Raw genomic sequence first — 22,467 nt, forward strand, 5'->3', positions numbered from 1 at the left:
TTATTGATTAAAACGAAAGAAAAGGAGATGAAGAAAGATGTATGAAGAATTGAAATTGTATTATATTTCAGTTTGAATCAATATAAAGCAAGATTATTCAAGTTTGCGTTTCAGATATCCAAATCGGGAATAAGTATACGAATCAAAATTTTCTACCAGTTACAAATATTATTTTCCTAAAATTACAAACATAAAAATACAATTCTCCAGATCGACCCACTATAAACTCTTTTTACCTCTTGGCTCATATGGGAAAAATACAACGAACACTCCGGCTGCTAAAAATAATGCCCCAGCTACAAAAATTGGAACTGATGTTGTTAAATCAGCAAAAATATTTATAATGGGTGCAAAAATAGACATTATCCTATTACAAGATGATGCTAAACCAAATACTAAAGCTCTTATTTGTACATGACATATTTCTGGAGTATATGCATATAGAACTCCATATTGAATATTTGAAAATAATGAAAAAAAGCAGTTCCAAGCAAGGTATGATCCACTACTTTTTGCTGTTGTTGAACCGAACAACACAACACCTGTTAGAAGCAATGATATTGATAATGCTCCTTTTCTACCTGTCCTCAATTCTACTAAAAGTCCCGCAATTAAAGCGCCAGGTATTCCAATTACAGACACAATTAATGAATTTCTATATGTTTCATGAACAGATAAAGGCTTGGTTGCATCGCCTCGTGTTTCCAAATAGTATGGAAGAAAACTATTATACAAAGGATATGCAATTCCAATTACCAGCCATGTTATAATGATAAGCACGTTGGATATAGTCAATTTTGGTGAGGAAAACATTTTCTTAAAATTTTCACCATCAAATTTTGCAAGATTCTTTTTTATGAGTGCATCCTTTCCTTCATCTATTTCACCATATTTCCTATCAATTTCTTGAAAATCTTCTATAGTTATAGGACATGGCTTTCTATTTGTCTTTGCTATTCTTTCTACGACTTCAATAGCTTTCATATCTTGACCTATTCCTAAATAATACTTTGGTGATTCGTAAACTCTAAAACAAAACCTGATAACAAATAATATAAATGTAAACCCACCAATGGTAAACATGAAATATCTCCATCCTTTATTATCATTCTTATAACAATTGGTTAATTCTGCACAAGAATAATTACTTATTAAACCCCATGAAAATAAATTTGTTATGACTCCTGCAAGGGCCCACCATAAACTCATGACTGTTAAAACCCATTGATCTGATGCTGGAATGGATTCTAAAAACAAAGACGCGTCAACAACTATATTTCCTCCAACACCAACAGAATAAAAGGCAACAAAACAACCTAATGCCGCAAAATTTGGTGAAGCACCACTTATTATAGCAAATATCGATGTAATTAATAAAGTTAATTGGAAAGGAAGTTTTCTACCAACAAAATCAGACATTAATGAAAATAAAACACAACCAAATAACAAACCTAAATTTTGAGCTAGAACCACATAGGCAACTCTTCCAACAGGAGCTATTACTCCATCCACTTCAATCAAACGTGGAATTAGTAAGGATGTAGCAATGGGAAATGCATTGTCGTTAAACCAACCAAATCCACACACAATAAATAAGCCTATTTGATATCGGCCATAACCAATTTCTTCAATAGCTTCTGCTAATATTTTTGATTTTAATAAATATACTTTGTTGGCATCTTTTTCATTGAACAATTCAAAAGTTGATGATGATGATACTGAAGAAGTTTCTTTTAGTGGATTCTCATTTGTAAAAGAATTAGTTTTCTCCACAATTGGAGTTTTATTTGACATTTGGAAAATTCTGGTTTGACAACACCCTTTTAGTCAGAGCTTATGAGATCAAGCTGTTTCGTGAAAAAAGACTCTATACTTTAATTTGACGTCGTCTTCTAACTGAATTGAATTGTACTTGTTTCTTTTTGGGATATTGTAAACAATTGTAATATGCATAGATTGCTAAAGCTAGGAATTATAAGACAAAGCGGAGTTGAATAGTCTGATAAATCCGAGCTTCTGCCTCATTCATATCACTGTATATCTGACTTTTGGATTGAGTCCATTAAGTATTTAATTTAGTTAATTTGGATGTTAATTTGAGGCAATTTGTTGTTTAATTTATCAAACTTTGTATGAAATTCTCATTAAAGCTTAGCCTAAATCCGAAGTAAATTTACAATTGTGGCCAATTTGATCGTACAAAACTGGGAGCTAAAACCTTCCAAATTAAGAATTTTCAATGTTATAGAAGTACACACTCATTACTTTCGTGAACTAGTAGTGAGGTTTGGACATTGGTAATGACCGCATCACAGCGACATTATCAAATCGTAAATCAAGGCATTTGTTTTAAGAGACAGGAGCTGAAATTCGAACTTTTTCTATTTTAGATCAGATATTTTATTACTGAATATTAATAAAACATACTATGCTTAATAAACCAATCCATAAACTCCAATTAATAGCAAATGAAGTAACAGCACTATTTTTCTTTCCTCCTAAAGTTTCTTCTTGACCATTTGTAGTACCAGTATCAGTAAAATTATATTTAGTACCTTCAGAATCTAATGAACCATCCCAACAATATCTTTCAAAACATTTTTTACATTGATCACTTTGTTCTTCACCTGATCTTTCTTGTGTTCTACGAATAATTGCACATCCAACACATGCAGCCCATTCTGAATCTAAAGTTCCATTATTTCTTGAAGCAACTTCAAAACCATTTTGAATTATTGAATTTCTTTCATTATTATCATATTTCATTTTGAAAGTTGAGGTATTTGACCAATATGAAAATGGTCTATTAGCTGTATATACTAATAATGGTGAATCATAAATTGAATTTGAATCTATAGTAACATTTGTATAATTTGATTGAGCAATTTGTAATAATGAGGTTAAATTTTTAGCATCACATCCAAAGAAAGTTGGTCTTGCTGTAAGATTTAAATTTATAAATGTATTAACATCTGGAACATATGGGAAAAAAGTACCATTACCATAATCTCCAAATTGTCTTTGATAAGATTTAATTAATGAAGTACCATTTGGCCAACTATACTCTGTATCTGCAGAATTATCATATGCAAATATCACATCAACACTTCTGGCTGGTTGTAATAAAGGATAAAGAGGAACATTTTGACCATCTTCTCCTCCATCTACTAAAGTTAAAGTTTCATTGGCTGCAATATGTTCAGAAGTTCCCACATCAGTTTCATAAAATGGATTTGGTTTATAAATTGCAACATCATTTTCCTCGTTTGAAACATCTTGTAAAATTGATGATATGATTGATTTGACTGTAGATGACAAGGAAGTGGTATTGATCTGTAAGATGAATTGATTAAATAATGTCAGTGACAGGCCAACTACAAATCCTGCATTGTCAAAACCGTTGTAACAGGTACCATTACTTTTCCCGTCATCTAATTGGGATCCTAAATATTTTAAATCCATAAATTGATAAATACTTTTGTCATATGATCCTATTTCGAAAGGATTAAATTCTATATTAGTTGAATTTAAACTGATAATTTTAGTATTTGGTGCTCTACCATTACTTACAATCAATGGCATTGGACATTCATAATTTTTAAAATAATCAGTATCTTGAAGTGAACTAAAAGTTAAAGAAGCCCCAGCATTATCAAAGGTATTGAAAAATTGATGAGACAATCCTCTACCCCAAGTATCTGTCAAAGATAATTCAAATCCTGCATCTTTTTTATCATCCAAATCATCAGAAATACCTTTATAATAATTATAAGTTTTTATAACATTTATCCCTCCGTAATTTATTATTGAATGAGTTAAATCCCAAATTTCATTTTTATCCACAATATCTTGAATTGATGTAAAATTATTCATAAGAACTGATCCAACTAACCAAGATCCACCTGATAAACCAGCAATATAAGTCGAAGCTTGTAATAATCCAGGTAAACCATGTCCTTTCTCAACTCTTGTTCTTTCATCTAATGCACTTAATTGACCAGCACCATTCAACATGGCTCTATAACCACCTCCTGAAAATGCTAATCCAATATGAATATTTTTATCCGAATAATCATCAAGATTTATATCTGTCATATTTGCATTTTTCAAAAACTCCACAATTTTTTGATTTGTTATATCATCTCTTCCTTCTAGCCATTCTTTCTCCTTGTCAGATATTTTATTTGCAACTCTTAAAAATGATGATGAATTACTTGGACAATCTACTTTTGTTGGAGCATATGATGAGTAACTAAATGATATTAGTACCGACAAAATTAACCAAATCTGGTAGCGAATCATTTTTGAATTATAATACCGAGATTAGTTTCAAGATTTGTAAGATGAAGTAGGTAAGTATGTTGGGATAATGAATTTTAAAAATGTTTAAATGACAAAAGGATGAGCTCAGATATATTGAATATCATATAAAATGTATAAAATATCTCTTAGCATGAAGATCATGATCTATATTTATATTTTGTACTAGCTTCAACTAAAAATTTGAAAAAAAAAGACTAAAAATAAAACTCGATACATTTACATAAGATGTATCACTTCTTAAATGTGAACAATAAGGTATATGTAAGTTTTCCGAATGAACCATAAATCTTACAAAATGTATTTATAGGACGAGATGGTCTCTCGAAAGCCTTGTCAAATATTCAAACACACATTTTCAAGGGTATTGTATTAATATTCAAATCATCCCGAATGAATTAGTAAGGACAATCAGATGTTGAACTCATTTCTAATCAAATCTTGCGGGTGTCACGACAAATTTTCTAAGTAGGCTTATTATTATATGAAATTGTACAAATTGAAATTTAGACTATATTTAGCACAAAAGTATTGTGTCTATTTTTAACCGATAAATGATGATGACTTTGATTATTTGATTTAGGCTATAATCAAATATTACCCGATCTAAAGATTTTTCGGATCTGCTGCAAATTATAAATATCAATATTGGCTTATTATATTCTTCATTTCTGATTTAGGTATATGAAAACGCAAATATAATTCTACGAGTAATTAGGTATTTAAGTATAATACAATAGTATATAGGTTTTGTTTGATTTGGTCTAAATCTAAGGACCAACAACGAGCATATATCTCTGATATTTAACTTTATCAGCAAGTTTTAAAAAAGGAATATTAAGAATCTAGGGTGGACAAGCTCTTATCCCAGATTGATGAATTACGACCATGATTCAACAATTGGACCAGAACAACAACGAGCAATGAAATATGTTGAACAATACTTGAAGTAGGCAATTGTGATGTTATGCTCACTTGTAAAAAATTATAGAATTAATGAGGCTACGTGGCTTTCTTAAATTGGTGATACTAATTCTTATAATAAATTGTATGTTTCAGAATAATTTTGCAACCAAAAATCTCAAAAACTTTTTAATTCACACAACAAATGATAAGCTTCAAAAATTATCACACTATCATGATTACACACTACTGCTACAACGTGGCTAGAAATACCAAAGGTCTGCTATCACCACCCTCGTTCATCTTATTTATTGCAACTTAGTTCTACTAATCGGACTTATCAATCAAGAACCGTTAAAGTCACAAAAATCAATTCCAAAAAATTAGTTGCGACATTGAACCCCAGTTTTATGAATTGACAACAATTTTACTCATGTTTGAAACTGATCATTAACACATGACTAAAACAACCGAAGCACAACTTATTGAGAGTCTACGCCATTATGTTGCTCCAAATTATTTAAATAGTACCACATCAATATGGCACAAATTACCAATAGCAAGAAGATCAGCTGTTTTCATACTACTATTTTCAGGTAATATGGGTGAATTAAGAGTTTTATTAACAAAAAGATCTTCCAAATTAAGAAATTTTCCAGGTCATGTAGCATTACCTGGTGGTAAAGCAGATAATGGGTTAGAATCAGAATGGATGGTAAGTAGAAGAGAAATGCATGAAGAAATTGGATTAAGTTCACTGGATGAAACATTATCCAAATTAGGAATAAGTATTGAACATATTTGTTTATTACCTAATTATTTATCAAGAACTTTTTCATGTGTAAAACCATGTGTTGGATTTATGAAATTTAAAAGTGAAGAAAATATTGAACATACAATATCATCTAAATTAAATTTAGCTTTAAATCCTGGAGAAAGTTCTTCAATTTTTTCATGTCCTTTGAAAGATTTTTTATATCCTACAGTTGATGAACAAAGTTTAGAAGCTTTAGAAAGAGTATCATATAAAGTGAGTTGGGGTGGTATACCGTGGGATTTAAGAAGTTATACCTTTTTACAAAATAATGTAAATGACGTTCATTGGTTAAGAAGTATAAATGATCTTTCAGCTCTGGAAGAAGAAGATGATTTAGGTCATGAATTAGATCAAGAAGATAAAGGGAAAGTAACTCCACCAAATATACCACCAATGAGATCTCGATCAAAATCACCAACTCGTAAAAAACAAAATTTACAATCTTGGGGTAGATTAGGTTCAAGAAAAGATGATGAAACAAATGAAAAAATATATGATGTTTGGGGATTAACAGCAAATATATTACATGACTTAAGTGAAATAGTATATTTGAATAATCATAAAATTAATAGACATATAGGAGAAGAAGAATTAATTTATTCATTGTTTGAATTTGGGAAATTAATGCAAAAAAAGGAAAGAAGTGATGATGAAGTTAAATTAATTCATTCTTCGAATATAAGTGATGATACAAAAGAATTTGGTTTTAAAGATATTTTACCTAGCGATGAATTTAGTAGATTACATAGTTTATATAAATTATAGCAGAATAAATGAGTTAAAGTAACTAGGCTAGTGTTTGTTAAAACCAGTTGTTCTAGTACCAAATATAAGCCCTGCCAATTTGAGTTCAATAGTAGTAAATGAAACTTTGTATACAAACATCCGTGTCATTTAATTAAGCTGTCTTACTCAGATAGGAGGAAGTTCTACTAATTAGCCATAAAGGTCTAGCTAGTAATTTTGGATGGATATCAGCATAATGATGATAGTTGTGAAATCACATTAAAAGTGAAGAACAATTTTAATAATAAATTACAAATAATCATCATGGTCATCAAGTATGAGAAATCCTTCATTTCAACAACATTACAAGGCCTTCCAACGCTTTTTAAACAACTATATTTAAACAAATTGATCAATAATAGACAAACAAGTTAACTCGCATTAATAAAGCTTCGATAGTATCTTCCTCTAGCATTTGAAGATCTAAGTTTCATAAGCACCGAGATGAAACTTTGCCATTTTTTATGAGTTCAACAAGGATACTGTAGTAGCTCTTCGATTGATCACTGAAGTTGTGAAAATTGCCTATTGATGATAAATTTGTTTAAATATACTTTGTTACTTAAAAATTATTGTTGAAATGCTTAATAATGCTGTTGAATGATTTGAAAACATTGATGACCATAAAGATTCTTTCCAAATTTTTGGTGCAAATTATATATAACTCATTTCATATGCAACAAGACACATATTATTGTACAGACATTCATAAATCGAATCAAAATTTACCCAATAATTGCAACTTGAATAAGTATTCCTTCCTCAAACAATTATAAGTCAGCCAAATTATCAAATGTTTATACCAAATATGTTTAAGTAATGATATTTTAATTTATGAGAATACAGTCAATACTTACTTCCACCTCATTATTGATTGATCATGAATCATATTTTAAAGATTGAGGTTGAAGTTGTTGATTCTAAATCATTATGAATAAATTTGATTATATGCATTAATTATGTATAAGTAAAAGTCTACTATAAGTTATATTGAAAATTTAGTTTTCTTTGGATATTTATCATGATATTTATAATCTTATTAACGTCCACGTATTTTGCGAGAAAAGTATACACACAATGTCCCATTTTTTAGTGTCACGACATTTGAATCATGAAATCACGCATTTGAATCAGAATGAAGCGCATAATATCAATCTCTATCATCAACTACTATAGACAATGAATAATGAACAAGATATAAAAACAATAAAATTACTAAACTTATTAAATGAATATCAAGAATTAACAAATTTACATAGATCTTCATTTATAAATGGATTTTTAAATTTAAGTAGAGCAAATTTTCAAAGTGAAACTTTAAAATTTAATAAAGATAGTTGGGATTTAAGAATTAAAAATTCAAATAAAATTATTAAAATTGATGATGAATTAGAATTAATGGATAATTTGAAAGCAATTGATTCAGAAGATGTGGAAAAAGAAACAGAGATAAAAAATAGAAAAATCAAATCAAGAAACACTGCAGCTTTGAATTCTGAAAAATCAATACTAAAGGATCCCATATTACAGTTTGGGGCATTAGTGCCGAAAGAACTCAAACTAAGTCAAGATAACTTTAATGAAGGGTTACGATTAAGTGTTAAACTTATCAATTTACGGCGTGAAATAGAACTTTTAACAAAAGAACTAGATGAATAAATGAATTAATGATTTTATGAATGGTATTATACCTCTACGTCACTATATAAATCACTATCATTTTCATAATCTTCTGCATTTATTTCAGGCATGTCTTCGTCTTCATCTTCATCTCCATCATCATCTACAACACCCTCTTCATTATCTTCATTTCCATCTTCATCAGCAAATCTTGCCTTTTTCCTATCCTTTTTAGCTTTCTTTTTATCCAATTTAGCTTGAACAGCAGCTTGTTGTTTAGCTCTTCTTTCTAATTTTTGTTGTTCTTTTAATTTATGTTTTGAATCTAATTTAGCAATTTCATCATTTGTTTTTGAGATGTTAGAATGATATAAAGTTTTAGAAGATCCAACTAATCCTTCTTCTATTTTAACCAAGGACATATTTATTCTTGGTCCTAATTCAATTAATTTTATAGCTCTTTTTTTATTTGTTGTTATTGATTCTTGTTCTTGAGGTTTTTCCAGTTGTTTTTTTTTTAAAATTTCTTCATGTTGTACTTCAACTACTGCATCATCTTCAATTTCACTATCTGATGTAATTCCACCAACAGAATATGGATCTAATATTAAATCAGAAACATCTTGAGAATTTGTTAATTTTGGTAATTTTTTTTTTAAATTATGATGAGATTGAATTAATTTTTTAACATTTTTATTTTCTTCAACTAATTTTGTATTTATTGAATAATGTCTAATTTCAATTTCATTTGTTTCTTTATTTTTATTAATTAATAATACTCTTTTTATTGTATTAACTTTTGTAAATTGTGGTTGAATTGGTGGGAACATATTTTGAAACATTGTAATCATTAATTTTTCATGCATCAGTAATTCTTTTACATTATTTGAAAATCCATTCATAACTAATAATGGAGGTTGATGAAATTCAAAACTATCTTTACCAACAGATTTTGGATGTTTTAAAATTCGACGAACATCTTTACATAAACTATAAGTATTTATCATGAATTGTAAAGTTGGACCTCTTGGTAATTTACCCATTCGTAAAGTAATATTTCCTGATGAAGATTGATTAAAAATGAATAAATCTGATACATGTAATGGTCCACACATCACTATGAAATCTTTTAATTTATTTGATTTTCTTTCTCTTAAATTAATGGCTGTATGTGGTTGCATAATATTTCTAAAATCAGAAACTAATTGAGATAATGAATGATTTTTTAATGATGATCCGAGGTGAATGACCATTGATTTCGGTATTTTAGCATCTTCTTCTTCATTTACCTTTTTATGAGTTCTTCTCTTCGTTCTTCTTTTAGCCATTGTTGATGTGTTGTGAAAAGAATAATGTTTTGATAATGTTTTGATAATGGCTTTTGAAGAAACTAAATATATCTCATCGTAGTACAAAAAATAAATTTATTATCACCAAATTAATTTACAAGTTCAATCACTACACCAACCACATTATCACTTATCAAGAATGTCATCTAAAGGAGTACACAAGAAAACGAAGGCAGCAGATGCCACCAAGAAACTAGCGGAGAAAATCAAGAAACAAGCATTATTAAAACAAAAAGAACAACAATCGAAAGAAGAATCATCTAACACAACCACCACAAAAGAAGATACAACTCAAACAACAACAATAGATCCAGATGCACAATTAAAATTTAATACATTTTCAGAATTAAAACTAGTGCCTGATTTATTAGAATCAATTCAACAAATGAAATTTACAAAACCAACTCCTATACAATCAGAAGCTATACCTCATGCATTAGAAGGAAAAGATATAATTGGATTAGCAGTAACAGGATCAGGTAAAACAGCAGCATTTGCGATACCTATATTACAAGCATTATGGCATGCTCAAACTCCATATTTTGGATTAGTTTTAGCACCAACAAGAGAATTAGCATTTCAAATTAAAGATACATTTGATGCTCTTGGTGCAACTATGGGATTAAGATCAGTTTGTATTGTTGGAGGAATGGATATGATGGATCAAGCAAGAGATTTAATGAGAAAACCTCATATTGTAGTTGCAACACCAGGTAGAATAATGGATCATTTGGAACATACAAAGGGATTTAATTTAAAAAATTTAAAATATTTAGTAATGGATGAAGCTGATAGATTATTAGATATGGATTTTGGACCAGCATTAGATAAAATTTTAAAAGTTATACCAAGTAAAAGAATAACATATTTATTTTCTGCAACAATGACAAATAAAATTGAAAAATTACAAAGAGCAAGTTTACAAAATCCTGTAAGAGTAGCAGTTTCAACAAAATATCAAACTGCTGATAATTTAATACAATCAATGATGTTAGTAAATGATGGTTATAAAAATACTATACTAATACACCTACTTAATGAATTTATTGGTAAATCTATAATAGTATTTACAAGAACAGTAGCTCATGCACAAAGAACAGCATTATTAGCAAGAATACTAGGGTTTAATGCAGTACCATTACATGGTCAATTATCACAAGCTCAAAGATTAGGTTCATTAAATAAATTTAAATCTTCAAAAGCAAATATATTAGTAGCAACGGATGTTGCAGCAAGAGGATTAGATATTCCATCAGTTGATATTGTTATAAATTATGATATCCCAACAGATTCAAAAGCTTATATACATAGAGTTGGTAGAACTGCAAGAGCAGGAAGATCAGGAAAATCAATTTCACTAATAACTCAATATGATTTAGAAATGTATTTAAGAATTGAAAATGCTTTGGGTAAAAAATTACCAAAAGAAGATAAACCATCAAAAGAAATTTTAGATGCTTTACATATACATGTTGATAAAGCTACAATTGAAGCTATAAGACAAACAAAAGAAATACATGATAAAAGAGGTAAAAGAAGAAAAGATGATGATCGGGAGGAAAAGTGATAGTAATTATAAGAAATATATATTAGTGTATTATTAAAAATATTATTAAAGCCCAAGTAAATTATTTATGTAAGAAATGAACAGGACATTCTCCATATCCCTTTTTATTAAACCAATCCTTAATACATTTATAATGAAAAACACATAAACATTCTAATCTTCCAACTTTATCACCAGGTTTTAAATCTTCTAAACATATTACACATTCATCAAATTTTTCAATTAATTTTAAATCTTCTTCATCTTCATTAATTTTTAATGTACTATTATTACTATCTATAGTTGAATCAATAGTTTCATCAATAGTTTCATATGTAGGTTTTGGTATAGGAGGAACATTATAAACTAACATTTTATTTTTTGGATTTGAATCTGGTGAAAATCTATTTGAATTATCAGTATTAAAATTAAATAAATTTAAACATTCATTTATATGTAATTCTTTAAATTTTTCAAATTCTTCATTTGATATTTGGTCGATGGTTTTATTTATTTCAATATAGGATTTTAATAAATTTATTGCACATATTGGACATAGATTTGTATCACTTGAATTATCATTATTATTATTGTTTTGTCGTCTTGTTAATGAAGTAGTTGATGATGAACATGGTAATTGTCTAGTAATTTCTCCAGAACTATTATTATGTTTAATTTGATTAGAATCATTGTTATTGTCATTGTTTTGTTCATTTATTATATCTGGATTTGGATCATTATATATTACTCTTCTTATCATATCGATTTCTCTTGTACATTCATCACAAGTTCTATATAGTTCATTTGAATTTGAATATTGAGTTCTATTATGATGACGATGATTATGACTGGAATCTTCAGGATTTAATACTATTGGAGTATTATCAAGATAATGAATTTTATTATTTGAACAATCTCCACAAACAACTCTACCACATTTTCTACAATGATGTCTTCTATTAAAAAAATTAAATGTTATCTGACATAAAAAACATTCTGATACATCATTATCATTTTGCCATATAGGTGATAAATTTCTTATTTGTGGCATGATTTAATTTTTGATCTGTGGCAATGATGTTGATTTTGGTAAGATCGGAGTTTAGTTGATGATTATGGATATTTAAATGAAGATGAATAAGAAACTAAAATGAGGATGATAAACCTTAAGGATATGATTTCGTATGGGTTTGAAAGTGGATTGTAACTGATAAAAATTGTGGTTGTAAATCAAAAATTTGATACAATAATAAGATAAGAAACAAACAGAATAAAATTATACACACCCCCTTGATTTACAATTATTATTGTTTCAGATTAAATTAAGTTTAAGTCACACGCTAAAATACAAGTTGAGTCATTACTTTTTATTTTACGACAAAACTAGTATTCAATTTTTATGTCAAATAATACAGAACCCAGACATTAATTTTACATGACACTGATTGTTGTAAAGTTACAAATGGATTTTTCAAACATAATACGAACCATACACTTCTTTTGCAACAACAAATTAATCAAATGTCTGATAGACTTACACAACTTCAAATATGTTTAGATCAATTAATAGAACAATTCAATGCTACAATTTATTATGTAAATACAAATTCTAAACCAGCTTTATTAGATGAAGATGATCCAACATCTGTTTCAAATATAGCAGCTAATGCACCAATACCACAATCTCAACAACAACAACAACAACAACAGCAGCAGCAGCAGCAACAACAACCACCACAACAAGAGAACGAAGCTCAACAGAAACAACTGCCAAACGACAATAAAGAAGACTTACAAAAAGAAGGTTCAAAACCTCCACCAGAAATAAGTGAAGAAGATTTTGAAACAACAATTGATGAATTATCAACAGATATAATTTTAAAAAGTAGACAAATTAATATGTTAATTGATTCATTACCTGGTATAGGAGTAACTCCACAGGAACAATTAAAATTAATAAATGAATTAAGTTTAGAATTAAAAAATATAGAAAAACAAAGAATTAAAAAAATAAAAGAAAAAGATGAATTATTATTAAAAGTTGATGGATTGATAGAGAGTTTAGCAACGGGTATTTCACAAACTAGAATTTGATAAAGTAAAGTGTCTATTAATATGCATTGAAAAAGTCTATCCTAAATAAGTATTACAATCTAAACTCCAACTGGGGAACCATTTATGTGAAATACACTGATCAAATGTCCAGTTTGTTCCATAAATTATAGGTATAAATTGATAAAAACAATATAATGAAGAACCCAAAATTGAAATCATTAAAAAATACCTTATAAACAGGTGTTGATAATTTATAAATTCAACCATATTTAAAATTGCAAAAATTAAAGCAGGTAAATAATGATGAGCATATAAATTTCTTTCCATCCAAAAATAAGGTAAATAATTTAAAAAATAACCAGTGACATATTGTATTGAATTATTATAATATTTAATTTTTTTAATTGGTTCAAAATATATAATATAAGGATTTGAAATTTTAAAAATATGAAATGATATTTTGATCAAACTTAAAATAATTATAATGAAACTTGCAATATAAATTACTACATTTCCTAAGAAATAAATTTGTGAAGGATTTTCATTAAATCCTAGATTTATTGAAGAATTTATAAAATAAGGTATACCATTCCAAACAAATGGCCAATTTATTGGAGATGAACTTGAAATATGATCATTTGTAAAATCAGAATTAATTCTTATCATAACTTTATGAATTTCCCAAATTTTTTCCCAAAACAGAATTGGGTGAGGAAATTCAACAAAATTATCAACCAAAAGTGGATGTGTATTTGATTCAATATACCACATTGAATTTGGTATAGTTGGATTTTCAACACATAAAACTTCATTTTGATATTCGGCCCAATTTGGTAATTTATTAAAATGACTTATTAAATTACATTTTTCATGTTTATGAATTAATTGGAAAATTGATTCAGTTGATCTTAATTTTATCATTGGTAAATTATTTTTTGAATGTGGCTTTTTTGACATTATTCTAATTTTAAATTCATATTCTGAATCTCCTAATAAACCTCTTGTTTCATTACAATTTACTTCTTTTGAATAATCATGTTCTGATATTGGTGGTCTTATATCATTTACATGTAAATATTTTTCAGTTGATTTATGATATAATCTAATTACGTCACCATCTTTTACTGGTTTTTTTCTTTTCATTAATTTATCTTCATAATATTTATGAGGAGTTTCAATAATCCATTCGTTATTGGGATCATTATCAAATTGATATAATGTAACTTGTTGTAAATTTGAACCTCTAGGGTATGTTAAACTATGAGAATGTAAATATTTTTCTAATTCATTATGTTTGATTGTTATAGTACTTCCATATAATACTTCAACTGGTGATGGTTTATAATCTTGAAAACTTGATCTGAAATAAGGTGATAATGATCCATTATTTGGACCTTCATATATTGATAATTCAAAATATATCTTCCAAACTAATAAAGAAATAGTTAATGGTAAAATTAAAAATCCAAAAATTCTATAACTAACTTGTTTTACCCATTGATATGAGGAAATTGTTAAATCACCTAATATATCCCATAATTCAATTATTGTAAATATTCCAACCCAAATTAAAATAAAAATTCCAGTAGATTTACATGAAATTGTCCAACCTAGAGCAAATCCAGTTAAAATTAAAAATTTCCACCACCCAGTTGAACCAATACTAGATCTTAAAAACTTTTTAAAACAAAATATTGTTAAAATTTGTCCCAATAATAAAGGTGAATCTAATAATATAAATTTTGATTGAATAAATAAAGAATTTTCAAATAATATTAGCAAAGAAGTAAAAATTGAAATTAAATAACCATGATCTATTCTAATTATAAAATATATAAAATTAACTCCCAAAACTCCACAAATTCCTGAAAATAATCTCATTGAAATAAAAGGTACATTTTCTTCATATTTTGAACCAATTGATTCAAAATTTTGAGTTTGATAACCTTCAATTTTTGCAATTCCATAATATATAAGTTTAATCAAAGGAGGATGAACATCAACAACAAATTTTCTTTGGTTAATTAGTGATAAAAAATCCATTATATGAATTTCATCAAATACAACAGATGAAGGTTGATAAATTTTATATAGTCGTATAAATGAAATACAAGTTATATATAATGATATTATAAAATCATATTTTGTTAGATTTTGTGATGTTGGTTTACTTTGAATGGATTTATAAGGTCGATATGGACCTGGTTTTAATGATTTTTCAACTTGTGACATGGGTTGATTTGTATTGGTCTGGGTTTTGACATATTAGTGTGAAAAATTCAGATTTAAGGTACAAACATACCGCGAAAAAAAAAAAAATCATGAAGTACGTGAATTAATGTCACCAATCCATGCTTCGTTAATGAAAATTCAGAGATGTTGAAACATTTTTAAAAGCTCTAGTTTCAATCAAGAATACCTACTTAAAATCATGGAGAAACAAATTTTATCTTGAATATCCTTCAATGCATATCCTCTATCATAATTAAATAAATCTATACCCATAACTATACAATTTCTTTTTCAAATCTTTTAAATTTCCTATTTAGCTCCTGTCGTATCTTTTTAAAACAATAAATAACAACTCCAATTAAACAACAAGTCGTAATTAAAATACAAGCTACTGCAAATATTGCACCCATTACTTTAAAAGTTAATAAAGGATAATTACCAATCCCACCTCTACCAATTTCTGTATTACCTAAGGACATAGTACCCATGGGAAATGTCATTGACCAAAATCCTTTATTATGTTTTAATGAACCATATTTATTTGTATGTTTTAAATTGGGGGTTTTAGCAAATGGTGATATCTTAGAAAATATGGATATTATAGCAATAAATGTCATAAAATATCCAAAACTTAATAAAAAAATTCCAGTAAATCCACCAATACAAAGTAATATTTTCCCATAAATTAAATCCTCAGGTATTAATTGATTAACATGATTTCCAAATAAATAAATACTATAAGAAGATTGACCTAAAAATCCAACAGGTAAAAACCCAGTAAAAATTAAATTTGTTGAAGGAATTTTATGAATAATTAATCTATAAATATAAATTGTCATAATAATATAAGCTAATGAAACAGAAATACACCATAACATTAAACTTACAATCATTGTAACGATAGTTTCATTTAATTTATATAATTCCATTTCAATTGAATGACCAGATGATGAAACAACTGTTATAGCAACTATTGGTAATAATAAAGTAGCATTTAATTTAACATCTTGTTCAACTTTATTTAATTTTGAAAAAAATGATAAAAATACTATTAGAAAAGATGTATAAATAGCAGTTATAACAGCAATCCACCATAATGTCCAAACTAAATACATATGTTTTCCATTAACTAATAAAGTAATATAATTTACAATAGTTGTAAAACCCATTGAAAAACATCCCATATAACTTGCTTGTAAAGGATCTAAATGATAACATCGTAACTTTCCAGGAAAATAATATATAGACATTAAAAATAATAAACAATTTATTATGAATAAAATACAACAAATTGCAAAACTTATGTAAGAACAAATTTTTAACCATTCTCCAGGAAATGGAAATTCATATAATAATGATGATGATATACCTGTACCCATTACTGATACAAAATAAGCTAATGAAAAATTTTTAACCACGTCGCCCACTATAAATGTATAATACCATGATTCGTCATCATCACTTGAATCTGATGATGATTTATTTCGATTATTTAGTCGATCATATAAGTTGGAATTATATTTTGAAGATGATGAAGCAATGGAAGTTATAGTAGAATCATAATCCATAGCATTTTGTTGTTGTTGTTGGACAAGGAGGTGATGGTGGTTGTTTATTGATTGATTATCTGAATTATTTACACTTGTTTGAAATTGTTGTAGATCTTGTTGATGTTTTTGATTTTTATTTAAATTTTGTTGTTTCTCATTATCATTTATATTTTCATTCTTCTCTTCATTTAAATCTTCTCTCTTTCGATCTTCTTTTGATTGATTTGCGTTTGATGTCACATTTGCGTTTATTTGATGTTCGTCATTAAACGCCATAGTTTTTGAGAACTGTGGCGAGATATGAATTAATTCTTTACAAAAAAAGGTACAGTGTTCTAAACAATATGAAACAAACACAGGGTTCTATTTTATTTTGGTTGCAAAATTTAGATCTTACTCTTTGATTTGATGATATTTGATTTGGATCTGTTCAAGTTGTATGATTATATCATTGCAAGATGTTGTATAATTTGAAATTTAGGAAAAAATAATAAATAAAGAAAAAATAGAATCATTTTTAAAGTCATAAAATCATATCCGAGGGAACGAAATTAAGGTTTTGGTGGGAGAGATATTTTTTTATTCCAGAGATTCAGACCCGATCCGCTCTAAGCCATGTCAATTTGGTTGTGTGTTTACATTAAAAACGGTCGATTTGGTAGCAGTTTATTCTTGCTTTCTTATTAATACACTATGAATCCAAATATTCTTCTAGACTAATTGTACAACATTATTCCCATAATTGATACTGAATTTATTCAAACGTATCCTGTTACATGATTCTACATATACAAAGTAAATCAATACTGAGATTAGTAACATTGTGGAAGCGAAAAGATACATAAATAAATGAATAAACTAGTCAAACTAGAGTGAATGGATATCCTAAATTAGAAAGAGATTAGTTTGTAGTTCTAAAATTTAATTCTATAAATTATGTATGCTAGACTTATATACGAAACTTAAATAGTAAGATCAACAAGTAAGTTGGTGAAAAATTTGAAAATAAGTCTATATTTTAAAACTTCATAACTTTCATACCTGTTTGAATTTACATCTTTTGTTTTACTCATTAGCCGATCATTTATCCCCAACGAAACTGATGACAGTAATAAAATTATATCCAAAATGTTGGTTTGAAACCTTGTGATGGTGATGTACCCCTGAGTATGAGTTATTTCATGATAAAGCAGAGTAGAAATATGCTTAATGCCAATTTCAATTTCAAGGTTTTATAACATTGGTCTATCTGGAATCGTTTTGTATTTAATTGTTCTTAGTTGTATAAAAAATGATTTCACAATCATCAATGCAAACTAAATATATTTTTTAATACAAACCGATTCCAGGTAGACCATGTTATCAAAAGGTGAACAACAAATTCAAGCAATTTTTTTCAAAAAGATCTTATAATGGCTGATGTTGTATTGATAAAAAACATTGCATAAACAATGAAGTACCTTTGTGATCTGAGAAAAATTGGGTATTTGCATTAAGCGTTGAAATGTCAAGCGCAGTATTTGTCATTCGCTTATTTCTTTGTTATTTATTATTTTTTGTTCATTTATTGGAATTGTTCAAAGAAGTGTGAATTCAGTCATTCCTAATATATATTTTAATACTTGTTTGATTTCCAATCTTTTGTTTTACTCATTGATGGATCATTGATCTTCAATATGTTTGATATTAGTTATTATTGTTAAATAATGAATAATCAAATAATAAAGCACAATTGAAATATATTTAATTTCAATACTTCATTATTTTATAACATGGTCTGGCTTACCTTTTCAAAAACTATTCTGAAAGGTTTCAAACTAACAGGTTATGAGCCGATACGAATTATGTTGATTGATTTGACGTATCGGCTCATACCATGTTAGTTTGTAACCCTACTAATTCATTCAGATACTTGTATAACAACGTCTTGGAAAACTAATCATAACTTAATATGATATAGATTGCAGATGAGACCATGTTATCAAAAGTGGATATTCAAACCATTTTTCAGTAGTAATTTGATAGCTGTTGATCTATTGACAAAAACATTGAATAAACAAGAAGCTATTGATGAAATCTTAAAACCTCAGTGGTATAAAAAAATGGAATTAGTACAATTTAGTCATTAATTAGTTGTATAAAATTATTTTGGAGTAAAAATTTTTCAACAATTGCTTTACACTGTTTGGGAATTTGTAATAAGTACACGACCGATGAGAATTGTAATGAATTGGGAATTTTGGAATTTAAAAATATTCGAGTCAGTAATTACAATAGTTTATCTACTGTTCTACTTACATCTTGCAACCTAGATTGATATCATCTTCTGGATCAAACAGATTCTTTTTATAACCAAATGGTTGGGAAACATACAATTCTTCAATCCTGGCTTGAAACAAAATGAAGTTGAAACATTATTCAGATTATTGTTGGTGATAAGATGTCGAACACTTAGCTGTTGAAACATTTAATAAAAAAACCTTGTGTTGAAGTATCAAAATTTTACAAGATATATAAAAACCAAGGAAGGTAAGTAGTACAAATTATTGGCAATACAAAATATAAACTAAATCAGTTGACTTGCAAGTCTCCATACTTTTCTTGAAGACTCAGACAGTTTGTATGAGAAAGACGCCCATATCAACCGTCAGTGCTTTCAAGGAAGATATGGAGAAATGCAAGTATTACATCTGATTTAAGGTATACTTTGGGTCCATTCTAAATTTTCTAGACTTTTGATAATTCATTAACTATATTTTGCAATTGATATATCGAAATAGGAAATATTTAAAGTTTCACCCACTCATCAAAGGGTTTAATCGTGGTTAAATTTAGTTAGTTTAATTAATTTTATATATGTTTTTCGTAATTTCAATGAATTTAGTTAGTTGAATTGATTGGTTCAGAGTCTTTCTATTTTTTTTTTCTTAAGTATCAGAATAAATTCATAAGAATTTTCATGGGGTGTGTTTTTTTTCAAAACTAATTGTTGAATCAGTATTCAGTCTAGCTTGCTAAACAGTAAGGAAATAAACTTAGTTTTAAAGAGGATAGAACTAATACATACTATACCATTTCTTATATTTCTATTTTAATCTCAGCTATCAAGATCTTTTTGATCAAAATCGAGTTTCTTGAATTTTATCCTAACTTGGTGAAGATATTGACTAAAGTTATCATAGATCTAGTAAATTCAAAAAACGTTTAAATAATAGCGGCCCCAAACTTGAAAATGAAGAGCCGACGTAGTATCATAACCACAGGACTGTAGAATATGAATTTAACAAATTTGCTCAAAAAGTATTAATATGTCTACATGAATTATATAATTACGTGTTAATTAATTTAAAATCATTATTACATTGTTCACTTTGCTAAGAAATAGTTATTAAACAATATAAGTAAGGTAACATCATTTTCATCCCTGCTTTAATATGTATTATATCCCCCAATTTTTGGCTTTAGATCATCATTTATTCATGTATATTACTATGAAAAATTTTTTTAAGTAATTTCACGTAAGTATATTTATATGTATGACTTATGTTATTTCGGTTAAATTTTTACCAATGAATTTCGTCTAATCGACTAAACTGATACTTTTATCAAGTTGTTTTATCGAAACCTAGTAGATTATATGTGCTCAAAATCATTTTGTATACTTGTTGTGTTCTATCACTAAATCAATTTCAATCAAGTATGAATAAATTTGATTTCTATTAGTTGGTCTAATAATGAATTCTATTAATAAATTAAATTAAATTAATCAAAAAATGTATAATTACTTAAGTAAAGTATAAGGGTAGTGTTCTTTAACCAGTATGTTCTGAGCTCTGATGAGTTAATTTAAAATTAAATAGATTGTCTATATCAGCAACAACAAATCACATTCCATTTAAAGAAGACTCTAAACGGAGGCGGAGATTCTGTCGGACATTTCCTTTTATTGATAACCGTTTTTCTTGACTTAAAAAATATTTTCATTCACGTAAAAGCATCAATTTTTAGTTCTTACTTCAAACTAAACTAAAAAATCACCAATTTTAAATAGATTCAAGAATTTCATAATCTTACTCCTCATTTATTAATCAAATACGAAAGTCAAGTTTCAGTGGATGATAAATTCTTCTATCTTTATGTTCTAATGGTTTAGTGAATGTTGTTCGTTGTACTAATGGTTTGGATAATTTGCAATTTTTTGTCTATTGTTTGTCTATATTAGATTAAATTTTTTTATATAAGAAGTAATAGTAGTACAAAATTAAATATCAAAAATATTTCTGTACTAAAATTAAATAATAATTTAATATATAAATATATATAGATATCTTCCTTTCCTTATCTTCTACTTATAAGTTGATTTTCATTCTTCATTATTTGCTATAAAAATACTTCAATTTAATATTACAATATAATACTTCAGCAATGCTTTTAACTCCTTCATCATCATCAAATAATAGTTTTAAAACAGCCACATTAAATTTAAATAATTCATCAAATACACCAAATTCTTGTTCATTTATTGCTTCAAATACTAACACAACCACTAATAACAATAACATTCCCAGAGTACTATCATCCCCATATAGCTTAAAACCTTCCATAGATCATAATTTTGAAATTAATGGTACAACAATTGATAACATAGATAAATCATCAAATTTTTATAAATTAATAATGGATTTAAAACAATTATTAAAAGGCAAAGGACTAGCTTCCAAGGACATAGATATAGAAAAAGTTAAAAAATTAATGAATGAATATGATACCAACGAAAAAGATTGGGATCATTTAGCATTACATGATTTAACAAGAAATTATTCAAGAAATGGTATTATAAATTTAAATGGTAATGCAAATTTATTAATTTTATGTTGGTCACCTTTAAAATCAAGTGCAATACATGATCATGCTGATGCTCATTGTTGTATGAAAATTTTAAAAGGTAAATTAATTGAATCATTATATGATATTCCTAAATCAGATGGTCATAAATTAAATTGTAAAAAACAAACAACACTTCATAAAAATGAAGTTGGTTATATATCTGATGATATTGGTTTACATAAAATAAGTAATCCCCTAGAAAATGAAATAAGTGTATCATTACATTTATATACCCCACCTTATGCTGCTATGTATGGTTGTTCAATGTATGAAGCTAACAATGGTAAAAAACATCATGTTGATATGTCTAAATATTATAGTTGGCAAGGTAAATTAATTAATGAAAAAGAATCACTGAATTGTTAAGGTTTTAGACAATTTGTTTGCTTATATAGAGACTAT

The 22,467-nt window shown here is 27.4% G+C and overlaps 10 protein-coding genes across 10 annotated transcripts; 5 read left to right on the forward strand and 5 right to left on the reverse strand. All coding sequences in view use genetic code 12, as the record gives it.

Annotated features, from left to right (window-relative positions):
- Positions 1-219: 219 nt before the first annotated feature.
- Positions 220-1,794, reverse strand: KGF55_005429 (uncharacterized protein; the record flags this gene model as incomplete). Its single annotated transcript, XM_051760441.1, has 1 exon — positions 220-1,794. The coding sequence occupies one exon, from the start codon at positions 1,792-1,794 to the stop codon at positions 220-222; it is 1,575 nt and encodes a 524-aa protein (XP_051611844.1).
- A 609-nt stretch (positions 1,795-2,403) lies between these two features.
- Positions 2,404-4,302, reverse strand: PLB3 (lysophospholipase; the record flags this gene model as incomplete). Its single annotated transcript, XM_051760442.1, has 1 exon — positions 2,404-4,302. The coding sequence occupies one exon, from the start codon at positions 4,300-4,302 to the stop codon at positions 2,404-2,406; it is 1,899 nt and encodes a 632-aa protein (XP_051611845.1).
- A 1,378-nt stretch (positions 4,303-5,680) lies between these two features.
- PCD1 (8-oxo-dGTP diphosphatase) lies at positions 5,681-6,805 on the forward strand (the record flags this gene model as incomplete). The annotated part of the gene is made up of 1 exon (XM_051760443.1): positions 5,681-6,805. The coding sequence occupies one exon, from the start codon at positions 5,681-5,683 to the stop codon at positions 6,803-6,805; it is 1,125 nt and encodes a 374-aa protein (XP_051611846.1).
- A 1,200-nt stretch (positions 6,806-8,005) lies between these two features.
- Positions 8,006-8,485, forward strand: VMA22 (Vma22p; the record flags this gene model as incomplete). Its single annotated transcript, XM_051760444.1, has 1 exon — positions 8,006-8,485. The coding sequence occupies one exon, from the start codon at positions 8,006-8,008 to the stop codon at positions 8,483-8,485; it is 480 nt and encodes a 159-aa protein (XP_051611847.1).
- A 26-nt stretch (positions 8,486-8,511) lies between these two features.
- On the reverse strand, positions 8,512-9,774 carry SSF1 (rRNA-binding ribosome biosynthesis protein; the record flags this gene model as incomplete). The annotated part of the gene is made up of 1 exon (XM_051760445.1): positions 8,512-9,774. The coding sequence occupies one exon, from the start codon at positions 9,772-9,774 to the stop codon at positions 8,512-8,514; it is 1,263 nt and encodes a 420-aa protein (XP_051611848.1).
- A 160-nt stretch (positions 9,775-9,934) lies between these two features.
- On the forward strand, positions 9,935-11,362 carry KGF55_005434 (RNA-dependent ATPase; the record flags this gene model as incomplete). Its single annotated transcript, XM_051760446.1, has 1 exon — positions 9,935-11,362. One exon carries the CDS (start codon positions 9,935-9,937, stop codon positions 11,360-11,362), a length of 1,428 nt encoding a protein of 475 aa, XP_051611849.1.
- Positions 11,363-11,423: 61 nt separating this feature from the next.
- Positions 11,424-12,392, reverse strand: KGF55_005435 (phosphatidylinositol-3-phosphate-binding ubiquitin-protein ligase; the record flags this gene model as incomplete). Its single annotated transcript, XM_051760447.1, has 1 exon — positions 11,424-12,392. One exon carries the CDS (start codon positions 12,390-12,392, stop codon positions 11,424-11,426), a length of 969 nt encoding a protein of 322 aa, XP_051611850.1.
- A 470-nt stretch (positions 12,393-12,862) lies between these two features.
- MED21 (Med21p) lies at positions 12,863-13,435 on the forward strand (the record flags this gene model as incomplete). The annotated part of the gene is made up of 1 exon (XM_051760448.1): positions 12,863-13,435. The coding sequence occupies one exon, from the start codon at positions 12,863-12,865 to the stop codon at positions 13,433-13,435; it is 573 nt and encodes a 190-aa protein (XP_051611851.1).
- A 36-nt stretch (positions 13,436-13,471) lies between these two features.
- On the reverse strand, positions 13,472-17,454 carry PMT5 (putative dolichyl-phosphate-mannose--protein mannosyltransferase; the record flags this gene model as incomplete). The annotated part of the gene is made up of 3 exons (XM_051760450.1): positions 13,472-15,618; positions 16,014-16,832; positions 16,914-17,454. The coding sequence occupies 3 exons, from the start codon at positions 17,452-17,454 to the stop codon at positions 13,472-13,474; spliced, it is 3,507 nt and encodes a 1,168-aa protein (XP_051611852.1).
- Positions 17,455-21,603: 4,149 nt separating this feature from the next.
- On the forward strand, positions 21,604-22,431 carry CDG1 (Cdg1p; the record flags this gene model as incomplete). Its single annotated transcript, XM_051760451.1, has 1 exon — positions 21,604-22,431. One exon carries the CDS (start codon positions 21,604-21,606, stop codon positions 22,429-22,431), a length of 828 nt encoding a protein of 275 aa, XP_051611853.1.
- Positions 22,432-22,467: the final 36 nt, after the last annotated feature.

This window comes from Candida pseudojiufengensis, assembly GCF_024610245.1.
Source record: "Candida pseudojiufengensis strain CBS 10847 chromosome Unknown scaffold25, whole genome shotgun sequence".
In the NCBI taxonomy this organism is placed as follows: domain Eukaryota; kingdom Fungi; phylum Ascomycota; class Pichiomycetes; order Serinales; family Debaryomycetaceae; genus Lodderomyces; species Lodderomyces pseudojiufengensis.